At 59.8% G+C, this 24,046-nt stretch overlaps 1 protein-coding gene across 8 annotated transcripts in view; it reads left to right on the forward strand.

The window, feature by feature from the left end:
* The window catches only part of JPH3 (junctophilin 3), a 157,076-nt gene that overhangs the window by 79,255 nt on the left and 53,775 nt on the right, over nucleotides 1-24,046 (forward strand). For 2 of the 8 annotated variants that reach the window (XR_007149501.1, XM_047846208.1), the window contains exon 1: nucleotides 2,805-3,231. The exons of the other annotated variants lie outside the window; for them this stretch is intronic. Coding sequence is in view for 1 of the 2 variants with exons in the window: in XM_047846208.1 (XP_047702164.1) it covers nucleotides 2,850-3,231 (382 nt within the window). In the remaining variant the exon portion in view is untranslated. Of the gene's footprint in view, nucleotides 1-2,804; nucleotides 3,232-24,046 lie in introns of those variants that run through there. 8 annotated transcript variants of the gene reach the window in all.

The following is a 24,046-nucleotide window of genomic DNA, read 5'->3' on the forward strand; positions in this document are numbered from 1 at the left end:
GTGATTTAAGTTATTTATTTATTTATTGAGAGAGAGACAGAGAGAGAGAGAGAGAGAGACAGAGAGAGCACACGCCTGGGGCTTGATCTCATGAACTGTGAGATCATGACCTGAGCCAAAATCAAGAGTCAGATGCTTAACCAACTGAGCCACCCAGGCATCCTTTGAACCTGAACGTCTGCAGCCTGTTTGTCTACACGTTCACAATATGTAATTTTTCATTTACACCAAACAGCCCCGAGACACTGCCTCTTTCCATTTAGATTAACAAAAGAAAATAAATGGAAACATAGTAGGAAGTCTGGTAATAACCAACGGGTGGCCAGGGCTGGGAGAGCCAGAAGGGGAAGGCACAGCAGGGCGAGAAGGGACCAGCTCCAACCCCTTTAAGCCCAAGATGTGCTCTACCCAACAATTCCACCCCTAGGCATCTAGAGAAACCTTCCAGGTAGCCAGGGAGGCAGACAGCAACCAGAGGCGCATTGAATCATTGTAATTGCAAATCGCAAAGCAAAACTGGAAACTCCCTAAATGCCCTTCTGCTTGTGGGGTGGATGAGGAGGTGACTGCTCTGAAGGCCAGGCCCTTAGAGCTTTAGGTGGGGTGTGGGGCTTTGGTGCCCAGGGCAAGACAGAAACTTGAGCTTGAACGCTGGGAGTCTTGGGGGAGGGGGGCGGCTGGTTTTCCAGCAGGAGCCTGTTTAGCCAAAGATGGGACCAATGCAGGCACGAGAAGGTGTGAGCTGGGCCCCTGGCTGATTGGAAGGCTTCAAATCACGCCTCTTCCGTGGGCTACATCTCCGGCTCCACCGCCTGGCTGGCAGTTTCTGTCTCCCTGCCGGCGGAGTCTCGGGCACACTGCAATTAGCCCAGACCCCGTGCAATCTCCCCCCTCCCCCCGCAGCACTCGGGCAGCGGCGCTGCCGCCGTTTGCCGCACACGTTCCGGGGGAGCTGGGAACCCGGCTCCTGCCTGCAGATTTATGGTCCAGGAAATGCATTTTAAATTGGTCCCAGGATACTCGGATCCAGGAATCAGACACCATCGCTTAGGGGTGGAGGTGGGGGGAGTATCTGTGGAGAAAGTAACGCCCTAGTGACAATCCTACTTTGCTCCCCCAAAGCGCAACCGCTCCCGGAGTTGGGGGCTACCTGTTGGCCAGGGAGCTGGGAAGGGACGGTATTTGGGTGTCTTTACTCCCAGACATGCGTGTGGCTCGACTTTCTGTTAATTTATGGGGAGGGGACATTCATCAACTACATGTTTTCTGGGGCAGCTGCCTCCCTTCCTCCCACATGTGGCCCCCAAACTGTCTGTAAGGAAGAATGATGGATTATTTGTCCTAGGGGAAACCAACCACCTGTGGTCTGCCAAGAGCCTCTCCAGTGAAGCCAGGGACAGGTGTCGCAGATAGAAGCCAGGCGCCAGGGGCGAGGTGCAGGGTGGGAGAGAGGAAACGCGAAGGGCACCCCAGAACGCCCCAGGCCTGCTCTGCCAGGCTTCACCTCCCGACTCCCGGGAGGGGGCAGAGAGCGCCCTGGGTGCTGGGCGCCTTCCCGTTACGCAGTTCCTGTCCCTTTAAATCTAAGTCCCGGGAAAGGGGGGGGGTGCTGGGGCGACCTGTCTGGACCCCAATTTCCAGGCCGGCCCGGCAAGGGGGAAGCGGGGCGGGCGGGAGCGCCGCGTAGGGGGTGCGGGAGGGCGGGCGCCGGGGGTCCCCGCCCGCGCCCTGCGCTCTCCGCCCCGGCGCCGCAGCGCCCCTCTCCAGATCGCCCGCGCGCCCGGGGCAGGGGGCCGGTTCGGGCGCGCGCGGGTCGGGGTTGGGTGGGGCGGGCGCGCCGGCGGGAAGCTGGTGCGGGGGCGCGCGGGTGGGAGACGCTCGGGCAGCGGGCTGGGTCGGGGGCGGGTGGGGAGGTGCGCGGGCGGAGGGCCCGGTCGGGGGCGCGCAAGGGCGACTCGCGAGCCGGGGAGCCGGGGAGCCGGGACCGGGGCGCGCGGGCGCAGGAGGGGAGCGGATCGGGGGTGGGGGTGAGGGAGCGCCGGTGGGGTGCGGGGCGCGCGGGCAGGGTGTGGGCCGGGGGCGCGCGGGTCGGGGGCGCGGGTGTGGTGCGGGCGCGCGCGCCGCGCCGACCCGAGCGCGCGAGCCGGGCCCGGAGCGCACGCCGCCGCCGCCGCCCGCCCGCCCGCCCGCCCCGCCGCATTGCTGCTGCTGCCGCCGCCGCCGTCGCCGCCGCCGCCGCCGCCGCCCGGCCCGGCCCGCGGCCCCCAATATGGTGCAGCCGCCCGCGCCGCCGCCCGTGCCGCCGCCGCCCGCGGGCCCCGCCGCCGCCCTCGGGCGCCCGCAGCGCGGCAGCCGCAGGTGGGGGGCTGCGCCCCGGGCCTGAGCCGCCCGCCGTCTCCGCCCCGGCCTGCGCGGCCAGCCCGGCGGGCTCGCCTCCGAGGGGCACTTGCCGCTGAGGTGGAGCCGTTTGCACCAGACGCTCCTGCTCCTGCCCCCTCCCTCCCCCTCCCCTCCCCTCCCCCTCCCTCCTCCCCTCCGGTCCTGTCTCCAGCGGGAGCGCGAGACGCTGGTCAGGCTCCGCGGCGCAGCTCGAAAAGGAATAATCGCCCCCAATTGACTTAAATTCCGCCGAAGCCGGCGCCGCGGCCTCCCGCCGCCCGGGATCTGCTCGCTGTGTTTTTTCGCTTTCTCTATTCTTCCTTAAAAAAAAAAAAAAAAAAAAAAAAAAAAAAAAAAAAAGCAAAACAAAACCAGCCAGCCAGCCAACCAAGAATCCGGTTTGTTGATCGCCTTGGTTTTTTTTTTTTTTTTTTTCACCGTTTGCGGGATTTGCAAACCGAGTTACATGCATGTCCAGTGGGGGTAGGTTTAATTTTGACGATGGAGGGTCCTACTGTGGAGGCTGGGAGGACGGCAAGGCGCACGGCCATGGCGTCTGCACCGGCCCCAAGGGCCAAGGCGAATACACCGGCTCGTGGAGCCACGGCTTCGAGGTGCTGGGCGTCTACACCTGGCCCAGCGGCAACACGTACCAGGGCACTTGGGCGCAGGGCAAGCGCCACGGCATCGGCCTGGAGAGCAAGGGGAAGTGGGTGTACAAGGGCGAGTGGACGCACGGATTTAAGGGGCGCTACGGGGTGCGGGAGTGCACGGGCAACGGGGCCAAGTACGAAGGGACCTGGAGCAACGGCCTGCAGGACGGCTATGGCACGGAGACCTACTCAGATGGAGGTAGGTGCCGCCCGTGGGGGTGGGGGGGGGCCGGGCCAGGGGCTGAGGGGAGGAGGAGGAGGGACCTTCTTCTCTTGCCTCTTCTGTTTACCTCTGGGGAAGTTGAGCTTCTCCCTCCAGCGGGGGGGGCCGGGGGCCGTGAGCACCCGGGGCATTTCCTGGGGCTTCCTGGAGGCCACAGTTGCCCTGGCTACAGGTTGCCCCATGGCCTGGTGGGGGGACAGCGCCCCTGTGCCAGGGGAAGCGTATTGGGGGCTTTCCAGGAGGAGAGCCAGCCCCGGAGCCGTGGAGCTGAGTGGAGGGTCAGTGCATCATCCAAGCGCAGGCCAGAGACCTGCTGGAAAGGCCAGACTCGCCCTGGGCCCTGGGCTCACGGCCTCCTCTGGGACCCACCAAGGGCAGAGGGGAGCTGGGAGAGGGCCCCTCCCCCTTGCTGGCAGAGCTCCCTCAGTGCTGGCCTCCGGGAGTCGGGGCCCCAGCTCTGCCTCTTGTTTTCCTGCGGTGCCGAGAGGCCTCCCTTAGTCCTCATGAACCCAAGCCAATGGAAAGGGAGCGATTGGGAGAGGAGCACAAACCCAAAGCAACACAACACGGCAATAAACTTCTAGGTGGTTGGACGCGGGCTAGCGCAGCCAGAGAGGCTGCTGGAGGGAGGGAGGAGGAGGCCCAGGAATCTCGCCTTCCAGTGGCTGAATCATTTTCGCCGTTAGTTTAGGGAATGCTCTGTGCCTTCATTCTAACATGCCACCACATTCAGGGCTGAGCCCGCCCGCCTGTCCTGGCTGTAAGATGGTTTCCGTGCAGGGAGCCTCGGCCGGGGCTCCTTTGCAGCTGTGCCCCTGTCCCGGACACTCGGGTGTCCGGTCCTCCTTGCATCCGACAGGCATGGAGCATTTTCTGTTCCTGGAAGCCAGACCCCGAACAGGCCTGCTCTCCAGATGCCCCCTTCCCCCACCTGGGAGCTTATCCTCAGAAGTGGCTCTGCGCCTCCCTCTTGGCGGCTTGCTAATTTTTCAGGCATGGATGCCTGGGAAAGGCGTGGGGCGCAGCAGTGACTTGTGTGCTTCTGCTGGGCATGGAAATCATGAACGGACGTGTGGTCTTCTCCCTGCCGGCTTGCTGCCTCCACATCTTAGGAAGCAGGCACTAGACACCTGCTCCCTGGCCGCATCCAGGAGTGATGGAGGGCTGGAGAGTAATTATTATTTTGGCTTATGCAACTGAGAGGCAGGGTTCATCATTACTCAAAGGGGAGGAGGCGTGGGGGGCAGTTAATTATATAATGCTCCTGCCTGTCAAAGCCGTGCCCAGCCCCGTCCCAGGCGGCCTCTTTGCTGTTGTTGTTTTCATGGAGCAGGTTGGAGAGCCTTCTGGACCCTGGAGTGCAGGGGCTGGACCGAGCAGACAGCCGTCTCCGGGTTCTAGGCCCTGTGTGTGCATGCGTGCGTGTGTGTGCGCGCGTGTGTGTGCGCGCACGCGTGCACACGGCGAGGCTTGGGCAGCAGATGTGGGTGGCTGAGGTGGGCGGCTCAGCAGCCTGGCGCTCCCAGCTGGGCTCTTTGGGAGCCCAAGGGTAGTTGTCACCCTGGGGGCTCTGCCCATGCTGCTCTGTGGATCAGTCTCTCCAGAGGTGTTCCCAGCTGTGCCTGAGCCAGGAAAGCGGTTTCTAGGCCTCACATGGGAGCCTGGGGAGGAGAGGAGCCAAGCCCCTGTCTCTGTGGAACTCCCTGGAATATCTAAGAGTGAGGTCCAGCTCTCTAGGCTGCCCAGCTTCCCCAGACATCTTGGGTGGCCCACAGAAATCCATTCTCCATTCAACAGATATCTACTGAGCACTTGCTATGAGCGGGTGCTCTGGGCTCTGGGAAACCAGCCGAGAGTGAAGCAGACAAAAATTGTTGCCCTCAGAGAACTTCCACTTTAGAGGGAAAGGTGATGATTCCATTGTGTTTACCGGGGGGGGGGGGGTGCGGGGAGGGGGAGAGAATCTGATGCTGTGGCTGGCCATGAGTTTAGGGTTCAATGTGTTGATGTGAGAAATGCTTCCTTCCATTGGTCAGTGTTCTTGGATCTCTATCCCCTATCCAGTCAGCGACACAGGATTCTGCTCCCTAAAGCACTTCCCTCCCTCCACATTGCCCCGCTGGAGTCTCCCACGGTGGGGGGGGGGGGGGGGGACCATGTCCATTTTACAGATGACGCCAGAGAGACCCAGGGGCCCATGGGACAGGCCAGAGCCCCCCAGCCTGTGGCAGCAGAGTCACAGTTGGAACCTTGATGTGTCCCCACATGACACCACCTGTAGGCCAACCGAGGCAGGCTTACAGGCACAGGACGCCAGGGCTGACTGCTCCCTTCTGGTTGGTGATATGGCATGATGGAAAATCGAATTGACCCTTTCGGCCTGGGATAATCAGGCCAGACATCTGGGGCCACCTTTCTACAACACGGTCTGTGCTTCTCATCAGGAAGGAAGTGACTGTGGAGAATGTGTGCCCTCTAGCAGTCCGTCAGGCCAGCAGAACCAAAGTGGGGGTGTCGCAGCTCTGGGTCTGGATGCCGGTGGGCGTGGCGGCTCATGCTTCCAGGGAGGGCAGGCGGAGGTTTAATGAGTTCACGGTCCGACTCCAGTCTGACGTTTCCTTTGCACAAGGGGTGGGAATATGGGGCAGGTATCAGCACAGCTCCTGAACCTCAGCACAGGTCCCAGTGCTGACTTGGGGAAACGGCGATTTTCATGAATGATGCACTCATGGCAAACATATTCTGCATTTGGCTGGAATTGGTATGGACTCCATTTCAACTGGGGCCGCTTCTGCCAACTCCTCCCCTTCCAGGTTTATCCTCCCCCAAGTGCAAGGCAGGCGTTTTCTGTGGACGTGGGCTGAGTGACTTCTGCGGTCTGTGGGGTGACCCTGTGGAGAGGGTCATCTGTATGAAGGGCTGGTAATAATATCTGTGAAGTAGGTGGGGATCAATTGAGGTGGCGTGTGTGGCTGTGCCAGGGATGTAGTGAGCATTGACTTTTACTTATCACTATTCTTTTATCACAGCACACGTGCAATGAACGTCGCTTACAGTGACCGTTACCAGGACCGATAGCCAGGTGTGATCATGGTAATAACGAAAATGATGATAAGTGGCGATATTAAACACTTACCGTGTGCCAGCCGTGTGGCCAGTGTTTGCAGGATGATAGCACTTCATTCCCGTACCTGGGTTGATGCAGGGTGGATTTTCTTGTCCTTCCCATTTCCCACACTGGGAAGCAGAGGCGTGGAGAGATGAGATGATTTGGCTGGTGGGTGCAGGGCGGCATCAGGATTCGCACTCAGGACAGCGATTCCAGAGCCTGTGGTTTTGTGTGGAACACATTCTCTAAACTCCCTTGTGCAAAACTACCTCCTCGTTCCTTCCTCTTCCTCCGCACCCTGCTTCTCCTCTGGGCGCGGCAGCCAGGAGCTGTAGGCAAAGGCACAGGCGCCCACCCGGGTGTTCCCCCCGCTGCCCCGCCTGCACGCACCGCCCCTTCTCCACTTCTCTACACCCCTGCGCTTGGCCACACAGGTAAACATTTCCTCCTGGTGCCATGTACACAGGACCCCTCGGACCAAAGTTACCCCCACAAATAAACCCTCCCACAGCCCGAAAGATGTGAGTCATCTCACGTACCAGGCCTCCCCCCTCAAATGCAGATTCCGTTCACTGGCCCAGATCCCTCGGCCCACACAAATCACACACGCCCACAGTCAAAATCCCAGGCCCTCTGCGCCTGTGCGCACACACACGCACAATACACCTGTCACCCGGAGATGTTTCCACCCCGTCCCCCAAAACACAGCCACGTGTACCCTCCAAACCCCTCCCGACTCCTGCTCCAGGAGCCCCTGTGCCTGTGCAGGGAGAGTGCCAGCCTTACACGACGAGGCTCAGGTTACAGATGGAGCGGGAGGCTTAGTTTCCACTTTAAACACATGTTTATGCAGTTCATGCCCCCTTTTAAGGGGGAAGAAGCCCATATCCAATCAAAATAAATGACCATTGGGCATATTTTTGATGCTAGGCCGTGAATATGTGAAGGCAACCTTTTTAAAAAAGAAAATCCCAGTGCCAGGTCCCAGGTTAGGGAGGAAGCAGGTCGGGGACACCAGACATAGGCCAATGGGAGTTCGTTTCAGAAACAAAAGAAGCACTCAGCTATTGGAGATAAAAGCATCTCCTCAGAGATTCTGGTTCAGCCACTTTGGCAAGGGAAAAGGCTCCAGGAGGTGAAAGCAGGAAGAAAAAGCAAATAACTAGTTCTTTGTTGCCAATAATAGCTGAGGAAGAAGTGTTACTGAGCACCCCTCACCCAACATAGCCCTGGAGCCAGAGTTGGGCGCTTTATATCAGGAGCTCTACCCAAGCTGGCAAGGAGGCCAGGGTCAGCACCCTCTGGAAATAGCTGCCCCACCAGGTAGTGAGCAGCCCTGGCTGACGGAAACAGTTAACACAGCTGTCGGGCAGGGCCAGGAGCCTCTGCTGCGTCTCTTCGGGGCTCTTTTCCCTCCCCGGTTTCCCCCCGGGGCCTGCACAACCGTAAGGACAGCTGGCTATCGATTATGGGCTGATGGCTGTGGATGTAACACTCACAGTGTCCTTTGATGACCACATATCACAGGATGTGTGGATTCGTGGGATCCACAGGGGGCGATGTGTGTTTGGAATTTCCACAGTGGTCACCCTCTCTTAGACTAGCCACTTCGCCAATTTGTAGTCTCCTGGCTTGTGTGAGGCACGTGGTTGGTGAAGGCAAGGGCCGCCTGGGGTCCTGGCTGTGCTTCAAACAGGCTCTAGGCATCAGACCAGGGGTTTTTCTGGGTCCACCGAGTCTTTGCGTAGGATAGGGGAGCGGCCGGTCTCTTCAGCACCTTGGAGAGCGCCACACACATGCCGCCATGGCTTTGCTCTCCTTCCTCCCCCACACCACCTCTAACAACCAGGGTGCCCAACTGAGCCTCCCAGCCAGTGACTGCCTGGCCCTGACCCGTCCAGCACATTTGGCCATGAGAAGTTTGCCCGTTCCCACCCTGTTGGTGTCTGGGGGCCACACTCCAAGGAATACCACCACCGGGGGCATTGGCTGTTTGCATCTCGATACTGTCCTGTTTTCCAAAAAAGTTGGGTGCCTCCAGGTGTCTGCTGATGACCTGAGAGAGCATCTCCTGGCTAGCGGGGCGGGTCCAGGTGAGGTCTTTGGTAAGACTTGTACAAGGTGCTCTGAGTCTGAGGTTCATCTCTACCTCAGGTTGTGTGTGTCTCAGTTCTCACGGACGGTGCATGGTTATAGGCGCACCAGAGGCAGGCAGAGGAATGGTCTTGTCTGTACCAACCCGCGAAAGACTACTGGGCCACCTTCCTCCTTAAATCAGCACCACTGGAGTACTCATCTAGAACAACCCTGCCCAGCACAGTGGCTGCTGGCCACATATGGCTATTTCAATTAATTATGATGAAATGAAAGTTAGATATTCAGTGCCTCAATCTCAGCAGCCACATTCCAAGTGTTTGATAGCAACACGGATCTGGCGGCTCTCATGGACCATGCGGAATGTGTCCACCGCCACAGAAGGTTCTGTTAGAGTGTGAGCTTCACGCAGGGAGGGGTGGGTCCATGCTGGTCACCACTGTGTGTCCGGTGACTACAATGGTGCCAGCATGCTGTTTGTGGAGTGAATGAAGTGTGCCAAGGCCGTATACGGGGTAATTTCACTCACCATCCTGCCACACGTCCATCTCATTACAAGAACTTACACCCGGGCATTGATAGTTAAAGGGAAAATGTTCCCTGAGACCCTCCTGCCTCACTGAAAGGTCAGCCTCACTGAAAATTCTCTGAAGGCATCACTGTTACAAGTCGCTGATGGGGTTTGTTTTGCTCTTGGTGCTGTCATTGCCGGTAAGAGGCCCTGCCAGTGTTTCCCATGAGTGAGGCGGATGGCATAGAATGAAGTGAATCCGTCCCAAGGGTGTTCTCAGGATGTGAGGCTGCGATGCAGCCATGGCTGGAGGACACGGCTGGAGCACTGTGTAGTGAGCAGTGTTCCAAAGTGCTGGAAAAGATGCAGAAAAACAAGCAGCCCTTTATCTACCCGTGTCGTAACTCTCTTTACCGCTACGGTTGCCTTGGCTCTATTTGTTGGGTTGTTGAGAAGCATTTACTGAGCCCCTACTATGTTCGAGGTGCAAAGACAGAACAGTTCAGGTCGACCTTCAGTGAATCAACCTGGAAATAGTTGCTGAGTCTGACTGTGTCTTCGTCTGTTCGAGCTGTTGCAAATTACCACAGGTCGGGGGGGTGGGCGGTGCTTCTAAATGACAGTGTGTGTTTCTCCCAGCTCTGGAGGCTGGGAAGTTTGAGATCAAGATGTTGGCCGATTGGGGGCTCCTTTATCAGGACACTGATCCCATTCATGAGGGCCCCACCCCCATAACCTCACCACCCCTGAAGGTCCCACCTTCTAACACCATCTCATTTATGACCTCTGAATTTAGGGGACACAGACATTCAGTCAGTAGCAGCCAGTGTGCCGAACATAGCTTGCAGGAATGTACAAGAAACAGGGGGATGTGACTTGTACCAAAAAGTCTGGATGTGAGACAAAAATGTGTACAATAATCAGGGGTTTCTCATTCCAGAGTTTGGGGACTGATGGAAGCACTGCAGGTGAGGGTTCTGAGAAGGGAAGGGGGACGTCTGTGTCCTTGAGCAGCAGAGGCATCCCAGGGGAGGGGTCCGCTGAGCTCCGATGGTGGGAAGGGGATTTTTGCCCTGAGTCTGTTGACCCTGCAGGAGGCATGTTCTCTGTGATGGAATCATGACACTCCTTGTCAACATGTGCCGGCTCCCACCTTCCCCGGGGTGACCCAGGGGAGCTCCCTGGTGCTCCTGGAGGCCTCTGGAAACACCCAGGGTCATCTGCGCTGCTGGCTGGGCAGGCTGCTGGTCCCCCACTGTTGCTACTCGAGGCCAGTGCTTTGCAAACTTGACTCTGCGTCAGAATCACCCAGAAGGTGCAGAAAGCAGATTGTTGCCTCACCCCTGCATTTCTGGCCGGAGATGCTGTCTGATAATGTCCATTTCTAACAAGTTTCATTGGATGCTGCTGCTGCTGCTGGTCTGGGGACTGCACCTTTAGAAGCACGGCTGGAGGCTGGTGCTTCTTTATTTAATGTTCATTTATTTTTGAGAGAGAGAGTGTGAGTGGGGGAGGGACAGAGAGAAAGAGGGAGACACAGGATCCTAAGTGGGGGAGGGGCAGAGAGAAAGGTGAGACACAGATTCCAAAACAGGCTCCAGGCTCTGAGCTGTCAGCACAGAGCCCAACGCGGGGCTCAAACTCATCAGCCGTGAGATCATGACCTGAGCTGAAGTTGGACGCTCAACCCACTGAGCCACCCAGGCGCCCCAAGGCTGGTGCTTCTTAACCCCAGGTGCACAGCAGAATCCCTGGGATGGTCCCCTTGAGATCATCCCCTTAGAAATGCAGAATCTTGGCCCCTCTCTCCCACCCCTGGAATCTTGGTCCCTCTTCCCCACCCCTGCACGGGGGTCTCCAGGGCCAGAAGCTGCATGTGTGCAAGACGCCCAGGTGGCTCGCATGCGGGAGCTCCTAATCTGGCTCCTAATCTCTGCTGCACATGGAATCTGGCTGCTTGGGAAAATGCTGATGCCTGGGCCCCACCCAGAGATGCCGACTGAGGTGGTCTGGGATTGGGATTCTTTTAAAACTGTCCCGGAGATCCTAATGTGTAGCTGAGGTGGGGGGGGGGGGGGCACTCGTCCAGGGCATCACTGAGAGGACGGCCGTGAAGAGCCTTGCTGGGGTTCTGCCTGGCACCACAGCAGCCTGGCTCTGGGAGGGTGGCCTCCTGGCCCAGGAACGTGATGGGAGCCGTCAGGGCCGAGAGCCGCTGCTCTGGACAGTTCTTCAAACTCCGGGTCAAGTGGCTCATGAAGTACATGTTGTACTTCATTAAAAAAAAAACAACGAATAGACTTGCAGATTTTTAAGCATCGTGCCCATGTTACGGCATGAGAGCTGCCGTGTGCTGGCCTGTCGCCATGCAGCCCCTCCTGTCTCTGCCCTCTCCTCCTCCTTCCTTACGGCCACGCCAGTCCCTGGATTTAGGGTCCAGCCCAAATCCAGGACGGTCTCTCGAGATCCTTAACTTCATTGCACCTACAGGGACCCTTTACCCGTGTGAGCACACATTCACAGGCACTGAGGTTAGGGTGTGGACGTGTCTGTCTGGGGGACACTGGCCAACCCACTACAGGGTCTCACGGACTTCAGTTTGAAAGTGCTCCGAAGCACAAACATGCTCACGCCGAACCCCAGAGCCGTGGAGATTCCTCTGCAAGAAGGACACTCTCGGTTTTTGAACGTCCGCTTTGTTCCGGGTACTGGCCTATGTGCCTTCCCAGAGTCCTTGCTCCTTTTGTTTATTTTATTTTTTTAAGCTTATTTATTCTGAGAAAGAGAGCATGAGAGAGCATGGGGAGGCAGAGAGGGAGGGAGAGAGAGAATCCCAAGCAAGCTCCACACTGTCCACGCAGAACCCAATATGGGGCTTGATCCTGCGAACCTGAGCCGAAACCAAGAGTCGGATGCTTAGCCGACTGAGCCACCCAGGCGCCCCAACGTTGCTCCTTCTAGTTTTTAAAGTAGCGCCGTGAAGCAGGGCATGCGCTCCCACGTAAGACAGGAGAAGGGATGCTCATAGGATGGCCGGGCTTGGCGAGGTCACAGGGCCGGTGAGGGGAGGGGGCACACTAGAGCAGTCTGCAGCACCCGCTGAGGGTGCCTCCTGACGGGACGGTCATCTCGGCCACCGCTGAGGGCGCCTCCTGATGGGACAGTCATCTCGGCCACCCCCTGGCTCTCCAGTTGAGGACGCTGAGGCCCAGGGAGGCGCCCGCGGTCTCACAGTCATGCAGAGGTAGGGAAGGATGGCCCGGTCTCCTGAACCCCGGCCTTTGGTGACCCTTTGCTCAGCATTTCATAAACTTGTGGGTTCTCCCGGGTTCCTCCGAGAGCATGGCGAGGCTGAGGGTCCTCTCCCAGGACACACGCAGGGCCCTGCACACATGTGGCATTTTGTCGGTACTTGTGGGGGTTCATGGACTCCCTGAGACTTCTCTGTGGACCCCAGGATAGGAACCCTCCCGTTCTCCACAGGTGCCCAGACACACGGACATGACCATCACCACACACGGCAGGTGGGACACGGGAGGAAGGCCGGAGCCAGCAGGCTCTGACCTGTGGGTACAGAGAAAAGGCTGGAGGGGGCAGAGCTGGCCTCCCCACCTCCCCTCCCCTGAACACACCCCTTGTCTCTCCAAGACCTCAGAGTCCTGAGTTTGTCCTGCCGGGACTCGGCCGTCTGCCCCACCAGGCAGCATGTGATCCTTAGGACTTCATCCCGTGCCCTCCCCACCAGGTCCATAGGCCTGGTGTCCGCAGTCTGGCCATGACAGTCTGGGAGCCACCTATGCCTTCTTTCACTCCGTCCCTCTGGGAGGAAGGCATGACTCCTCCATTCTGCAGGGGAAACTGAGGCCCAGCGAGTCCTAGGAAGTTGGGGTGCTGACATGGTCTCAACATCTTGTGGTCCGCTTCAAACCTCCCACCCAGGGCCCCTGGATAGACTCCCCAGGAGGGAATCTAGCCCAGGGCATACATCTGGGGCCATCCAGGGCAGGGGTCCTGAGGACCAGACCTGAGAATCACCCACCGCTCCCTGTCTGCCTCTCTGGGTTGGGGACAAACAAGGGCAGGAAAGGAGCCTCTGAAGGTGGCTGAGGGGAGGTCTCACCGTAAGGAGCCCGGGAGGGATTTTCAGCGGGGTGTTCCCAGGAGCACCAGGTGGGGGCCTCCCTGGGAGGCCTGTATGATAAGCCAGTGCAGGCTTTCTTGGTCCTCGAGGGGCCGCGAGCTGGCGCCCCACTGTCCACCTGGGGACTGTGCGTGACCTTTCTGGGGCCCCGCCCCCGGCCAGCTGGTTGCTCGCTGGTGAGTTCAAAGGCCTGGCTCCCTGTGGGTGGATCTGGGGAGCTGTGGTTGAAACGCACTTTGGGGAGGATGGTGCGGGGCGCCCCTCCTCAGACCCCCAGAGTGCCTCTGGGCCTCTGTGCGTGCGTGCTCCCGGGCACTGTAATTACTGGCCTCTGTGGCTGTCCTGTCCCCCTCCCCATGCACTGGAGTCTCTGAGGGGGCAGAGACTGGCTCTTGCGGGTTCCTCCCTGTGGCCTGGTAGCAGGGAAAGCTGCAGAAATCCTGGTTGGCTGATGCATGGATGACAGTCCCTCCAAGAGCAGTGGGGGCAGGGGGCGGGGGGGGGGGCGGTGTGTGAAGGGAGAACAGCAGGGCAAGGGCCCTGAGGCTGGAACAGGTGTGGTTCTGAACTGGAGGAAGAGGGTGAGAGGAGGGAGGGTGTGAGCACATATTCCAGGCCACGGCAGGGAGGGCAGGAAGGGCGCTGAAGGGTTTAGGCAGGTCAGCAGCACCCCGTGGTGTTCCTGCTTTTGAATAATTAAGTTTTAATTTCAAGATGCCCCTAGACTCCCGCGGTTGTGCCCTCCACCCTGTCTCCCCAAAGTAACACCTGACCGAAGGACCACGCAGCGTTGAGGCCGGGATATCAACATGGACACCGGGTTTCAGCAGCCGGGACCCCTCCACCCCCGGCCTGCCACCCTTTCAGAGCCGCACCCTCCCCCCTCTCATCCCTGGCACCCACTCCTCTGCTCCCCATCTTGTCATTTTCTCATTTCCGGAATGTTCTATACACGGAATCGTGGGGTATGCAACCTACGGGGACTGGCTTTTTTCACTCACTGCGGTTCTCGGGAGACCCATCCAGCTCGTGGTGTGCGCCCAGACTTCGTTCCTCTTCACTGCTGACCGGTGTCTGGGGTGAGCGTGTGCTTGGACCATGGCTTCCGTACCCATCACGGTTCAGGGGCATCCGGGGCGTTTCCCGTTCGGGGCTATGATGGACACAGCGCCTGCAGACTCTCACGGAGAGGTTCTTATGTGAACGTGAGCCTTGGTCTCTCTGCGATACAACTGCTGGGCCCTTGCTGTTTGTGACGGTGTCTTTGGGTAATGACTCTGGCTGCTGGGTGGGGAAGGAAATGGGGACCAGAGTGGAAGCTGGGGACCCCCAGAGGGTGCTCATGTCCAGGGGAGGGGAGATGATGGCCTGGGTCTGGGTGGGGGCAGTGGCTGGGCAGGTGCGCGGTGCCCGGGACGGCGTCCGGGGGCAGGAATTGTTGTGGAAGGTGTGTGGTGTGAGAGGCTGCGTGCTGGGTGAGGGTGGAGGGAGCAGGGGGTTGTGCATCTGATCGGAATGGGGGCACCGTCCGCTGGGAGGTGGCACAAAGTCAGGAGAGAGCGGCACTGGAGGCGAGAAGCGCCAGGATCAGAATCGGGCCTGAGAGGGAGGACGGTGTGGAGGATGTAGACGGGCCGAGAGGCAGGTGGCCCTGAGGGGTGGGGGTGTGGAGGACAGCAGGAACAGAGACAGGACGTGGACTGTTGTCCCAGCCCTGTGTTCACCCCTTGCATCCAGTAGGTCATCTTATGGCCCCACCACCCCAACGAGGCCATTTCACAGACAAGGAAACCAAGGCTGGGGGATGGAGTGACTTTCCCGAGTCACTTGGAAGGTTTGGATTCCAGAAGCAACGGAATCACACGAGGTGGGACTGAGCCCAGCCGTCAGGTCCTTGGTCACGAGCCCCGCCTTGGGGGCTCCCGGAGGCTGGATGGGAGACCAGGTGAAGGTTTGTGCGCGCCTGCCTGCTGCACGCAGATGCTCCGTGAGCGAGCTGCCGTCACGTCACGTGGTTGTTTACACCTGTGGAAGTCCCCAGCGGTGGATCGTGGCCCCCGCTCTGCCGTCACCTTTTCCCCGCTTGTCATTATGCCCCCGAGGTTGTTCCGTATCAAGCCTGCACCCCGAGAGCGGATGAATGATGCCGTCGTGACATGGTTTTGCTTAAAATTTACCTTTTGAAGCGTATAGTTCGGTGGGTTGTGGTGCGTTCACGGGGCTGCGCAGCTCCGCACCGCCTGTTCTAGAACGTTTTTGTCACCCAAGAAAGAAACTCTTGGTGCGTTAACCCGTCCCGCCCTCCACAACCGCCGGCCCGCTCTCTGTCCCTGGATTTGCTGGGTCTGGACCCTTGGGGTGGACGGCGTCACCAAGGGGCCCCTGTGTCTGGCCTGTCCCTCAGCACGGTGTTTCCGGGTGCGTCCAGGGGCCCACGCCAGAGCCCGTGCCAGGTTCCGTTCCTTTCCAAGACCCAGTGATGTTCCCTGGCGTGGCCACATTTGCTTGTCTGTTCATCGGTCAGTGGACATTTGGGCCGTTGTGAACGGTGCGGCCGCCAACACTCTCGTGTAAGCTTTCGTGTGGACACCGCTTTCTGTGCCCGGGGGTGGGGTTGCCGGGTCCTCTGGGTCCTACGGCGGCCCCGTGATGAACCTCACAAGCAGCTGCTGCCCCATTCTGCGTTCCCGCCAGCCGTGTTGCGGGTTCCGGCCACGCCACATCTCTGTCGCACGTGTCACTGTCACCCCGTGATCGCAGCCTCCTAGCAGGTGTGAAGGGACGTCTTCCTGCGATCTGGATCTGCATTTCCTTAAGGATTAGTGACGTCGGACATCTTTTCACGTGCTCACTGGCCGCTGGGATGTCTTTGGAGACACGTCTGTTCGGGCCCTTGCTCGCTTCGGGTTGTCTTTTTATTATTGAGTTGTAAACGTTTTAATGTATCATGGACACCACAGTGACGTAAGCCCCAGTGTCTACTCCTGACCCCCCGGGATTCCCCGCTTGCCGGCTGCCTCTCCCATTGGATGCTGGATTCCTTGAAATAAACTGCGGATGCCTTTCTCTTGCCTGTCGAGTACCTAGCACGGTGCCGGGCACACAGTAGGTGTTGAGTAAATGTTGACTCGGGCCACTACCCACCGGCTAGGAGGTCAGGGGATCCTGTCCAGTTCCTGCAGCGCAGACTTTGATGGGCTGCAGTTAGGGTCTATTTTACTGGCAGGGACAGAACAGCCGTGGTGTCTGCAGGGTAGCTGGGACCCACACAGGTATTTATTGAGCACTTACTGTGTGCCTGGCAATGAGCCGGCCCCGGGGATAGCAGCAAATAGCCCCAGGGCAGCGTGGGACCGTTGGACTGGCTGAGGGGGCCGTGTCCATGCACCTGTCACATAGGTCCCCCTTTACTGCTGATGGGATGGAGGGAGCTGAACCAGGGCTGACAGTGAGACCTGGCGGGTGTGGGAAAGCCTTTGGGGGAGGGACTTCCCCACACGCCCCCAGGATGGCAGGGCGAGGTCACAGAGGCTCCATGGGTTTTAAGTGCAGGGGGGGGGGGGGCAGGGCCGCCCTGGGAAGTGCGGGAGCCAGCATGGCTGTGGCTATGCCAGACTCGAGGGGCCGCGCCAGGCGGGTGGTCGGGCTTTCCCTGGCTGTGGAGGCCACAGCCTGACCCTTTGGGTCTGCACAGAACCAACCTGTTAGGACAAACAGGAGATAAACATTCTGGGGATGAAGGGCCCAGCCCGCAGCCTTGCCTGGAGGCTCCCTGGGGATCCCACATCACCCAGACAGCGTGGGGGCTGAGTGGCTGTGTCTGCGGTGTGGGGCCCAATCTGGAGGAAATTAATTGTGGATCCCCAAGAGAATGCGGCAGAAATATAGCAGAGGTCAGAGTTTTCTCGGGGCTGGAGGCGGCCCTGGTGACAGTGGCCATGAAGTGTTCACAAGCACAGAGTGTCCTGTTAGCTGGAGGCCTGAGCAGGACCGGCGGCGGAGGGGGGGGGGTGTGTGTGCAGGAATGTGCCAGACAGTGGACAGACAGACAGGGAGGGAAAGACAGAGACAGAGAGGGAGAGACGGAGACAGAGGAGAGGCAGAGATGGAGAGGGGGAGAGGGAGAGGGACAGAGGGAGAGACAGAGACAGAAGGAGGAAGACAGAGAGGGAGAGGGAGAGACAGAGGGAGCGGAGAGGGAGAGACAGACAGAGGGAGACAGAAGGAGGGAGAGAGACGGAGAGGGAGAGACAGACAGGGAGGGAGAGACAGGGAGAGGGAGGAGCAGGGAGGCCACAGGCAGGGCAGAGGGAGGAGGGACGCGTCCCTTCCTGCGGTCAGGTGCACCTGCTACTTCTCCCTGGCCCTTTGTTTTCAAGCAGCCGCCTCGCGCTCACTGGCGCCCAGCACCCTGCGCCTTACGCGCCTTTCTGTTGAGTCTGAGCATCAACCCCCTGGAGCTTGCTGTCCTGCTGCTCAGAGGGAGGGGGCCACACGCAGCCCCCAGCGCCCCGGGCAGGCACCCTGCCTCGGTCTCCAGCCCTGCGCCTGCCTGTCAGGACTGTGGGGAGCCAGAGCCTTAAATGGGATCGAGCTCCCCGGACGTGGGGGGCTTGGAGGTGGCGCCCGTGAGTGTGGATCTCCAGCCCCGGCTGCCGGGGTTCAGCCCCCTCCAGCTAGTTCCCGTTTGGCCCCGAGTGGAGGGGGGACAATGCGGACCCTGCCTCCACCAGCCGATGGAACAGAGCCCTGGGCTGGGGACACCCCACATGTGTGGGGGTGCAGAACCCCAGGCTGGGGACCCCAGCCAGGCAAGCTGGAGCCAGGGTGTCTGAGCTTGAGAGGCCTCGGGGCTTGGCACTGGGGGCTTCTGAGTCCCCCTCAGGGAGGCCAGCAGACCCTTGCCTCCAGGCCTTCCCTTCCGCTCACAGCAGCCAGAGGGGAGGGGTTCCTGCAGAAGCATCCGGAACTCCTTCGGGGTGTCGAGCCCTCCAGCCCTGAGGCCGTTCCAGTTTGCTCCTCGTTGCAGGGAGGGCAGACCCTCCCGTGGGAACTGCGGCGTGAGCAGGCGTTAGAGCCTTGGGTGGGCAGTTTGGGGAGGGTCTCAGAGCGGCGTCCCCTCCGCTCTTCCTCTCTGAGCCTCAAGGACTCTGGCTGATGGCTGAGCCAAGTAGTTTCGGGAGAACCCCAGCTCAAGGGCCTGTCAGCCTGGGCTGTGACAGGCATCTGGGACTGGGGTGGGGTCTGGCCAGCTTTCCTGAGGAACTGGGCCCTGGGCCCTGACGGAAGAGCTAGGTGAGGGAGGGGAGTAAGCCAGAGAGAGTAAGCCTGTATCAGGCCGCAGGCCAGTCCCTGCGGGGAGCCGGAGTCAGGCGGGGCTGGGAGAGGTTGAGCCAGTGACCCGTCCCCTCCCCAGACATGCGCTGTGGGCTACCTCCCAGGGGTGTCAGGGCTTCTGGGGGCCCAGAGTCGTGTTGGGTGACTCACTGTCACCCCAGGTCCCCTAGGGCTTGAGGTCAGAGGAAGACCCTGGCAGGGGAGTGGCAGGGAGGGAGTGTGTGCCCCTCACAGGCCTAGCCCCGTGGACACTGAGTCATCAGGGAGGTGTAGGTGGAGGGTTCTGTGCCGGTCACCGCTCAGCCCCTCCTGCTTCCCCTCTGCCCTCCAGGTCTTTTCTCAGGGCCGCTCTGTCTGGAGACACCTGCACAGCCCCAGCGTCCCTCCCAGCATGAGCCTGGAGCTGGCATCCATGGGGTCAGTGGGGACTCGGGCCCCGTGTGTCCTTGGCACAGTGCTGGCACCAGCAGGGTGGGTGTGAGGGTCCTCCTGAGCACTCTGGCCCTGCTCCGGCGGGGGCAGGCCTGGGGTGTAACCACATCCCAGATGTTTGCAGCCACTCTCCCGGGACGTGCCGTTTCTATTGGTGACAAGATCACGGGTTTGGCGACCGACTGCTGTGATTTGCTGCCTGTCTAAATCTCAAGGAGAGGCCAGTGAAAATAAGGATGTACTTTCTTTCCCCACGACTCTTGATTCTTTCTGTGGCCCCCCTGGGAGTCTGCACACCCCAGGTTGGGGGCCCCTGCTCCCACCCTGCTCCTTGGGAGCAGCTGTCACGTCTGAAATCGTCCTGTCCCCCTCTGTCACCTGGGGAGTCCTGACCGGAGCATTCTTCCCCCGCACGGTTCTGTGGAGGTTTGGACACCACTCGGAAACAGCCGTGGCACCCCCTGGGCCACAGGGCAGGAGCCCTCCGGGGAGCCCGGCAAACAGGGGGATCCAGGAGGGTGGTTACTGGCAATTATGGGAAGTGGAGGTGATGGCCGTCACCCCCCTTCCCAGGGCAAAGGAAGGCTGGGCTGCCGCACGCCTCGGCCCCTCCTTACTGGGGCTCTGCTAACCCAAGCACAGGCTTAGTTCACATGCCACACAGCGCACCTGCTCCGGGTGCACAATTCAGTGGTTTCTAGTGTGTTCACAGGGCCGTGTGCCATCCCTCCAGAGGAACCTTGTACCCCACTGTCCTTTCCCTAGCCCCCCCCCCCCCACTGTCCCACTGGTGGCCTCCGAAACTCCTCTGTCTCTGGATTTGCATCTTCTGGACATTTCACATACAGGCATCGTACATGATACGTGCCCTTCAGGCTCTGGGATGCTTTCTGGGTCCATCCGCTAACATGTGCCCGAGCTCTGCTCCTCCTTAAGACTCATGAGCTTTCCAGGGCGTGGACGGACCACATCCGGCTCAGCCAGCCCTCTGCTGATGGGTATCTTGTTTCCCTCCACCTTTGGCTGTTGGAACCTGCTGCTGCTGTGAACACTTGTGCGCAGGTGTGTGTGGGGCAGGTGTTTTCATTTCTCCTGGGTCCGTACCTAAGGGTGGAATTGCCAGGTCATATGGTCATTTGAGGAACTGCCAGACTGTTTTCCAAAGTGTCTGCACCAACGGACGTTCCCACTTATTTTTAAAAAGAATCTTCTGGAAGCTGAGAAGTCCTTACCAGCCTCCCCCCTGGGGGGTGGATCTATTCCTGGACTTGGCAGAGTTTGTGTTTGGAGAGAACCCTAACAGGGATGGAGATGGCCGTCATTCCGGGCACGGAAGCACTCAGTGCCCACCCCCCACCCCCCACCCCCCACCGGAGGTGGTCCCGACCACGTTTCTGCCCCTCTGCCTCCATCCGAAGCCCTGCTCCGGTCCTCTGCGTACCGGTGGTGGCCACCTAATGTCTCTCCCTCTGAGTCTGAGATCCAAGGGGTTCTTTGCTTTTGGCATGGTTTCCATCTTGGCACGTGGTGGGTACTTAGCAGACTGGTTGGGTGAACGAGGGTCAGGGTGTTCTCTCTACGCTGCAGAACTGAGGCCTAGGGGTGTGGAGAGGGGCCTGAAGGAAGCTTCATAGATAGCAGAGCGGTGCCCATGACGCTGTGATTTAGGGAAGGGTCGTGGAAAAGGAAATGATGTTGCTGTAGGAGGTAGCCCCAACCACCGATCAATCTCTTTTTCTCTGGGAGGGCCGACTCTGGGGGACCCCGGCGAAAAGATGGCAGGCACTTGCAGGGACCCCCAGGAGGAGATGGCAGGCACCTGGGGCCTCGGGGCCCTTCAGAGTAGGAAGGTAAGGGCCTCCATGTGGTTGTACCAGGCACGTGGGGCCTCCATGGGGCTATAACAGGCAGTTGCGGGCCTGCGTGGGGCTATAGCAGGCACGTGGGGTCTCCGTGGGGCTATAGCTGGCAGGTGGGGGTCTCCATGGGGCTATAGCTGGCACGTGGGGGCCTCTGTGGGCTGTAGCAGGCACGTGGGGCCTCCGTGGGGGTGTAACAGGCACATAGGGCCTCTGTAGGACTGTAACAGGCAGGTGGGGGCCTCCATGGGGCCTCCATGGGGCTGTAACAGGCATGTAGGGCCTCCATGGGGCTATAGCCGGCAGGTGGGGGCTTCCGTGGGGTCTCCATGGGACTGTAACGGGCACGTGGGACCTCTGTGGGGCTATAGCAGGCAGGTGGGAGCCTCCATGGGGTTATAACAGGCACGTGGGGCCTCTGTGGGGCTGTAACAGGCACGTGGGGCCTGTGGGGTTATAGCGGGCAGGTGGGGTCCTCCCTGGGGCTATGGCAGTCAGGTGGGGGCCTCCGTGGGGCTATAACAGGCACGTGGGACCTCCGTGGGGCTGTGACAGGCACGTAGGGCCTCCATGGGTTTATAGCGGGCAGGTGGGGTCCTCCCTGGGGCTATGGCAGTCAGGTGGGGGCTTCCGTGGAGCTGTAACAGGCACATGGGGTCCTCCCTGGGGCTCTAGCAGGCAGGTGGGGGCCTCCATGGGTTTATAACAGGCAGGTGGGGCCCTCCCTGGGGCTCTAGCAGGCAGGCGGGGGCTTCCACAGGATACAAACACCCCGGGCTCCTTCTTCACTCTTCACTCTTCTCTTGGATCGTCTTCGGTTTTCGTGTTCGGTCCCTGTTCTTGCTGAAGTCCCACTGGGTTAGGTATTCCTGTCACCATCTTACAGACGTGCAAACGGAAGGTAAGTCATTTCCCCAGCCTTATGGTTGGTAGTGGAGCTAGACTTGTCCCCAGGGGGTTCGGTGGGAGTCCTGCCCCCACTTCTCCCTCACCTCTGTTCGGCCCTTGGAACGGGTAGCCCCACACAGAGGCTTTGGTCCTCCCCCTGCTTCAGGTTCTCTAGCCCAGAACTCTGGAAGCTAAGGCCTGGGGAAGTCTCCCTGGGGCTTAGAGGTGGTCTCTGGGGGTTACAGCTCTTGTTTCTGGCTGAGGGTGCGTGTCTGCCTGGGGTGAGGGCTCAAGCCCTGTCGCAAGTCTTGTCTTCACGTGGGCCCTTAGCAATGGCCCTGCTGTACTTCTGGCGTGTGTATGACGTCCTGATCCTGTGAAGTGATCCATGGGAGGGTGGACATCTTCTGGGGAAGTGTGCCGTGGAGGCTGCTGTCTGAAGTTCGATGGAAGCTTAACCAGTAAGTGACTTTTCAGCACCGAGATCGTTGGTTCTCCAACAACATAACGTGAAAAAGGAGACGTTGAGAGCCCTAAAATAGTCGTTCAAGAGGTTTTTAAAATGCTTTCCTGCCCAGGCCTCCCCCACACCCACCGAATCTGTGCCTCTGGGTAGGCTGGGTGTCTGTGAGAACTCCTCAGAGTTCTCCAGATGATTCTAATAGAAAAACGTGGGTTCTCGATTTTTAGCGGCATCAGTCACCTGGGGGCTGTGGCACGTTCCAGGGTCTCTGCCTCAGGGGCTCTAGGGGCCTGGGAATCTGGATCTCCGTGAGTTCCCGGGAGAACTGTGGGTTGGCAAAACAGTAGCCACTATCGATGTAGAGCTCTCCAGCGCTGCCTCTGTGCTTGGTCGCCTCTCAAACCACCAAGGCCTCCTGACGGATTTTACACGAACGGCGTGACTGCTCCGTGCCCTCCCCGTCTTGAAGTACTAACCAGTATATTCCCCATGATGACCACGTAGGGTGCTGTTTCCGTGCCTGTTTCACAGATGCGGACCAGTGAGGCTCAGAGGCCGGAGATCTCCCTGGGCTCATGGGGCCACACTCAGACCTGCCTGGTTTCTGACCACTCTGGCGATGAGCCCTTTCCTGAGAGGGGCTCATCCCTCCCTTTTTGCCCACGCCCGCAGGCTCCCACCCAAGCGTTTCCGTGAACTCCTGACCTCGGGCTAACCTTGTGGGCCTCTGGCAGCTGCCGCCTCTCTGGGTGAGCAGGGAGGGGAGTACGGTTCCAGGCAAGGTGCTCCCCAGATGGTGGGATTCAGAGTAGTTCTTTCTTCCTGCTGCATCCGGTTCCGGCCAGCCTCCCTTGTTCGTGCCCAGAGGGGAATGCGCGGGGCAGCCGGGGGTGGAGGAATCGGGGTTGGGGAGCAGGGGCGTCCCTGCTCACTGAGGGCCGGCAGGATGTGGGGCTGGAGGCTGGTGGGCGAGATGCCCAGGTCTTGTCAGCCTGTGTGTCTGAACCGTTCCCCAGGGAGGGGCCGTGCTGGACATCAGGGCGTCAGAGGAAACAGCCGGCCTCCTTTCGTGTGATGGGGGTACCGCTACCATGTTGGGGGGCTTCCTTCGGGGTGCATTCCCTTGCCACCTGCCTCTCCGCCATCCTGTAGGAGCGGCTGTGCACACTGTGGGCTTGAGAAGCACCCGGCCTTGGCGGGGAGCCGGTGGGTGGTTGGAGCCGGAGCCTGCATTCCCTGTTGCTGACCTCACCCTTTCTCTCTCGGGGAGTAGGATAGACCGTTGCCCAGAACGTGGGCCCGGGTATCGGGCACACCTGGTCGGGGCCCTAGCTCAGCTCCTTAATGTCAGGAGTCTGGGCAAGTGACTCTGGGCACCCGGTGGAAGAAGCCCTGGGCGTGGGGTGGACCTGACGCACAGTGCACCTAAGGTGCCTCTGCCCTCTCTGCGAGGTCAGGATGGTGCGAGCGGAGTTGGTGTCCCCAGGGAGTGTGGCCCGGAAGGAACCACGTGGGGCCATCTGGCTGGGGTCTACAAACCAGCTAATACTTAACGTTTGCCTTGCTGACCTCCGGGAGCGTGGACGTCCCCCGTGACGGGGACCACGGGGGGATGGAGGTTCCTTCCGGCTCTGAGGACAGCCGAGTAGGGAGACTCGGATCTCTCCCTTCTTCCTGCTGTGTGGCCGTGGAAAAGCGTCCGTCTCTCCCAACCCCCACGGGCCCTTGTGAAGCCCAGAATCTATCGTGCGTGCTCCGCTGCCCTCCAGACGCCGTGGTCGAGGCTCTGGACTGCCGGGCTCCCCAGCAGGGTTATCCAGGCGCCCCTGAACTGATAAGGCAACGGATCCGGGGAAGTCTTCGTGAACGTGATAGACCCTGGACCCTAAAAGCATATCCCTTATTCGGAGATGAGGTTTGTTTCCTTCTGTGAGAAAGTGCTTTCCCGTTACTCGTA

The sequence above is a fragment of the Prionailurus viverrinus genome, unplaced genomic scaffold, assembly GCF_022837055.1.
Source record: "Prionailurus viverrinus isolate Anna unplaced genomic scaffold, UM_Priviv_1.0 scaffold_38, whole genome shotgun sequence".
Lineage (NCBI taxonomy): Eukaryota > Metazoa > Chordata > Mammalia > Carnivora > Felidae > Prionailurus > Prionailurus viverrinus.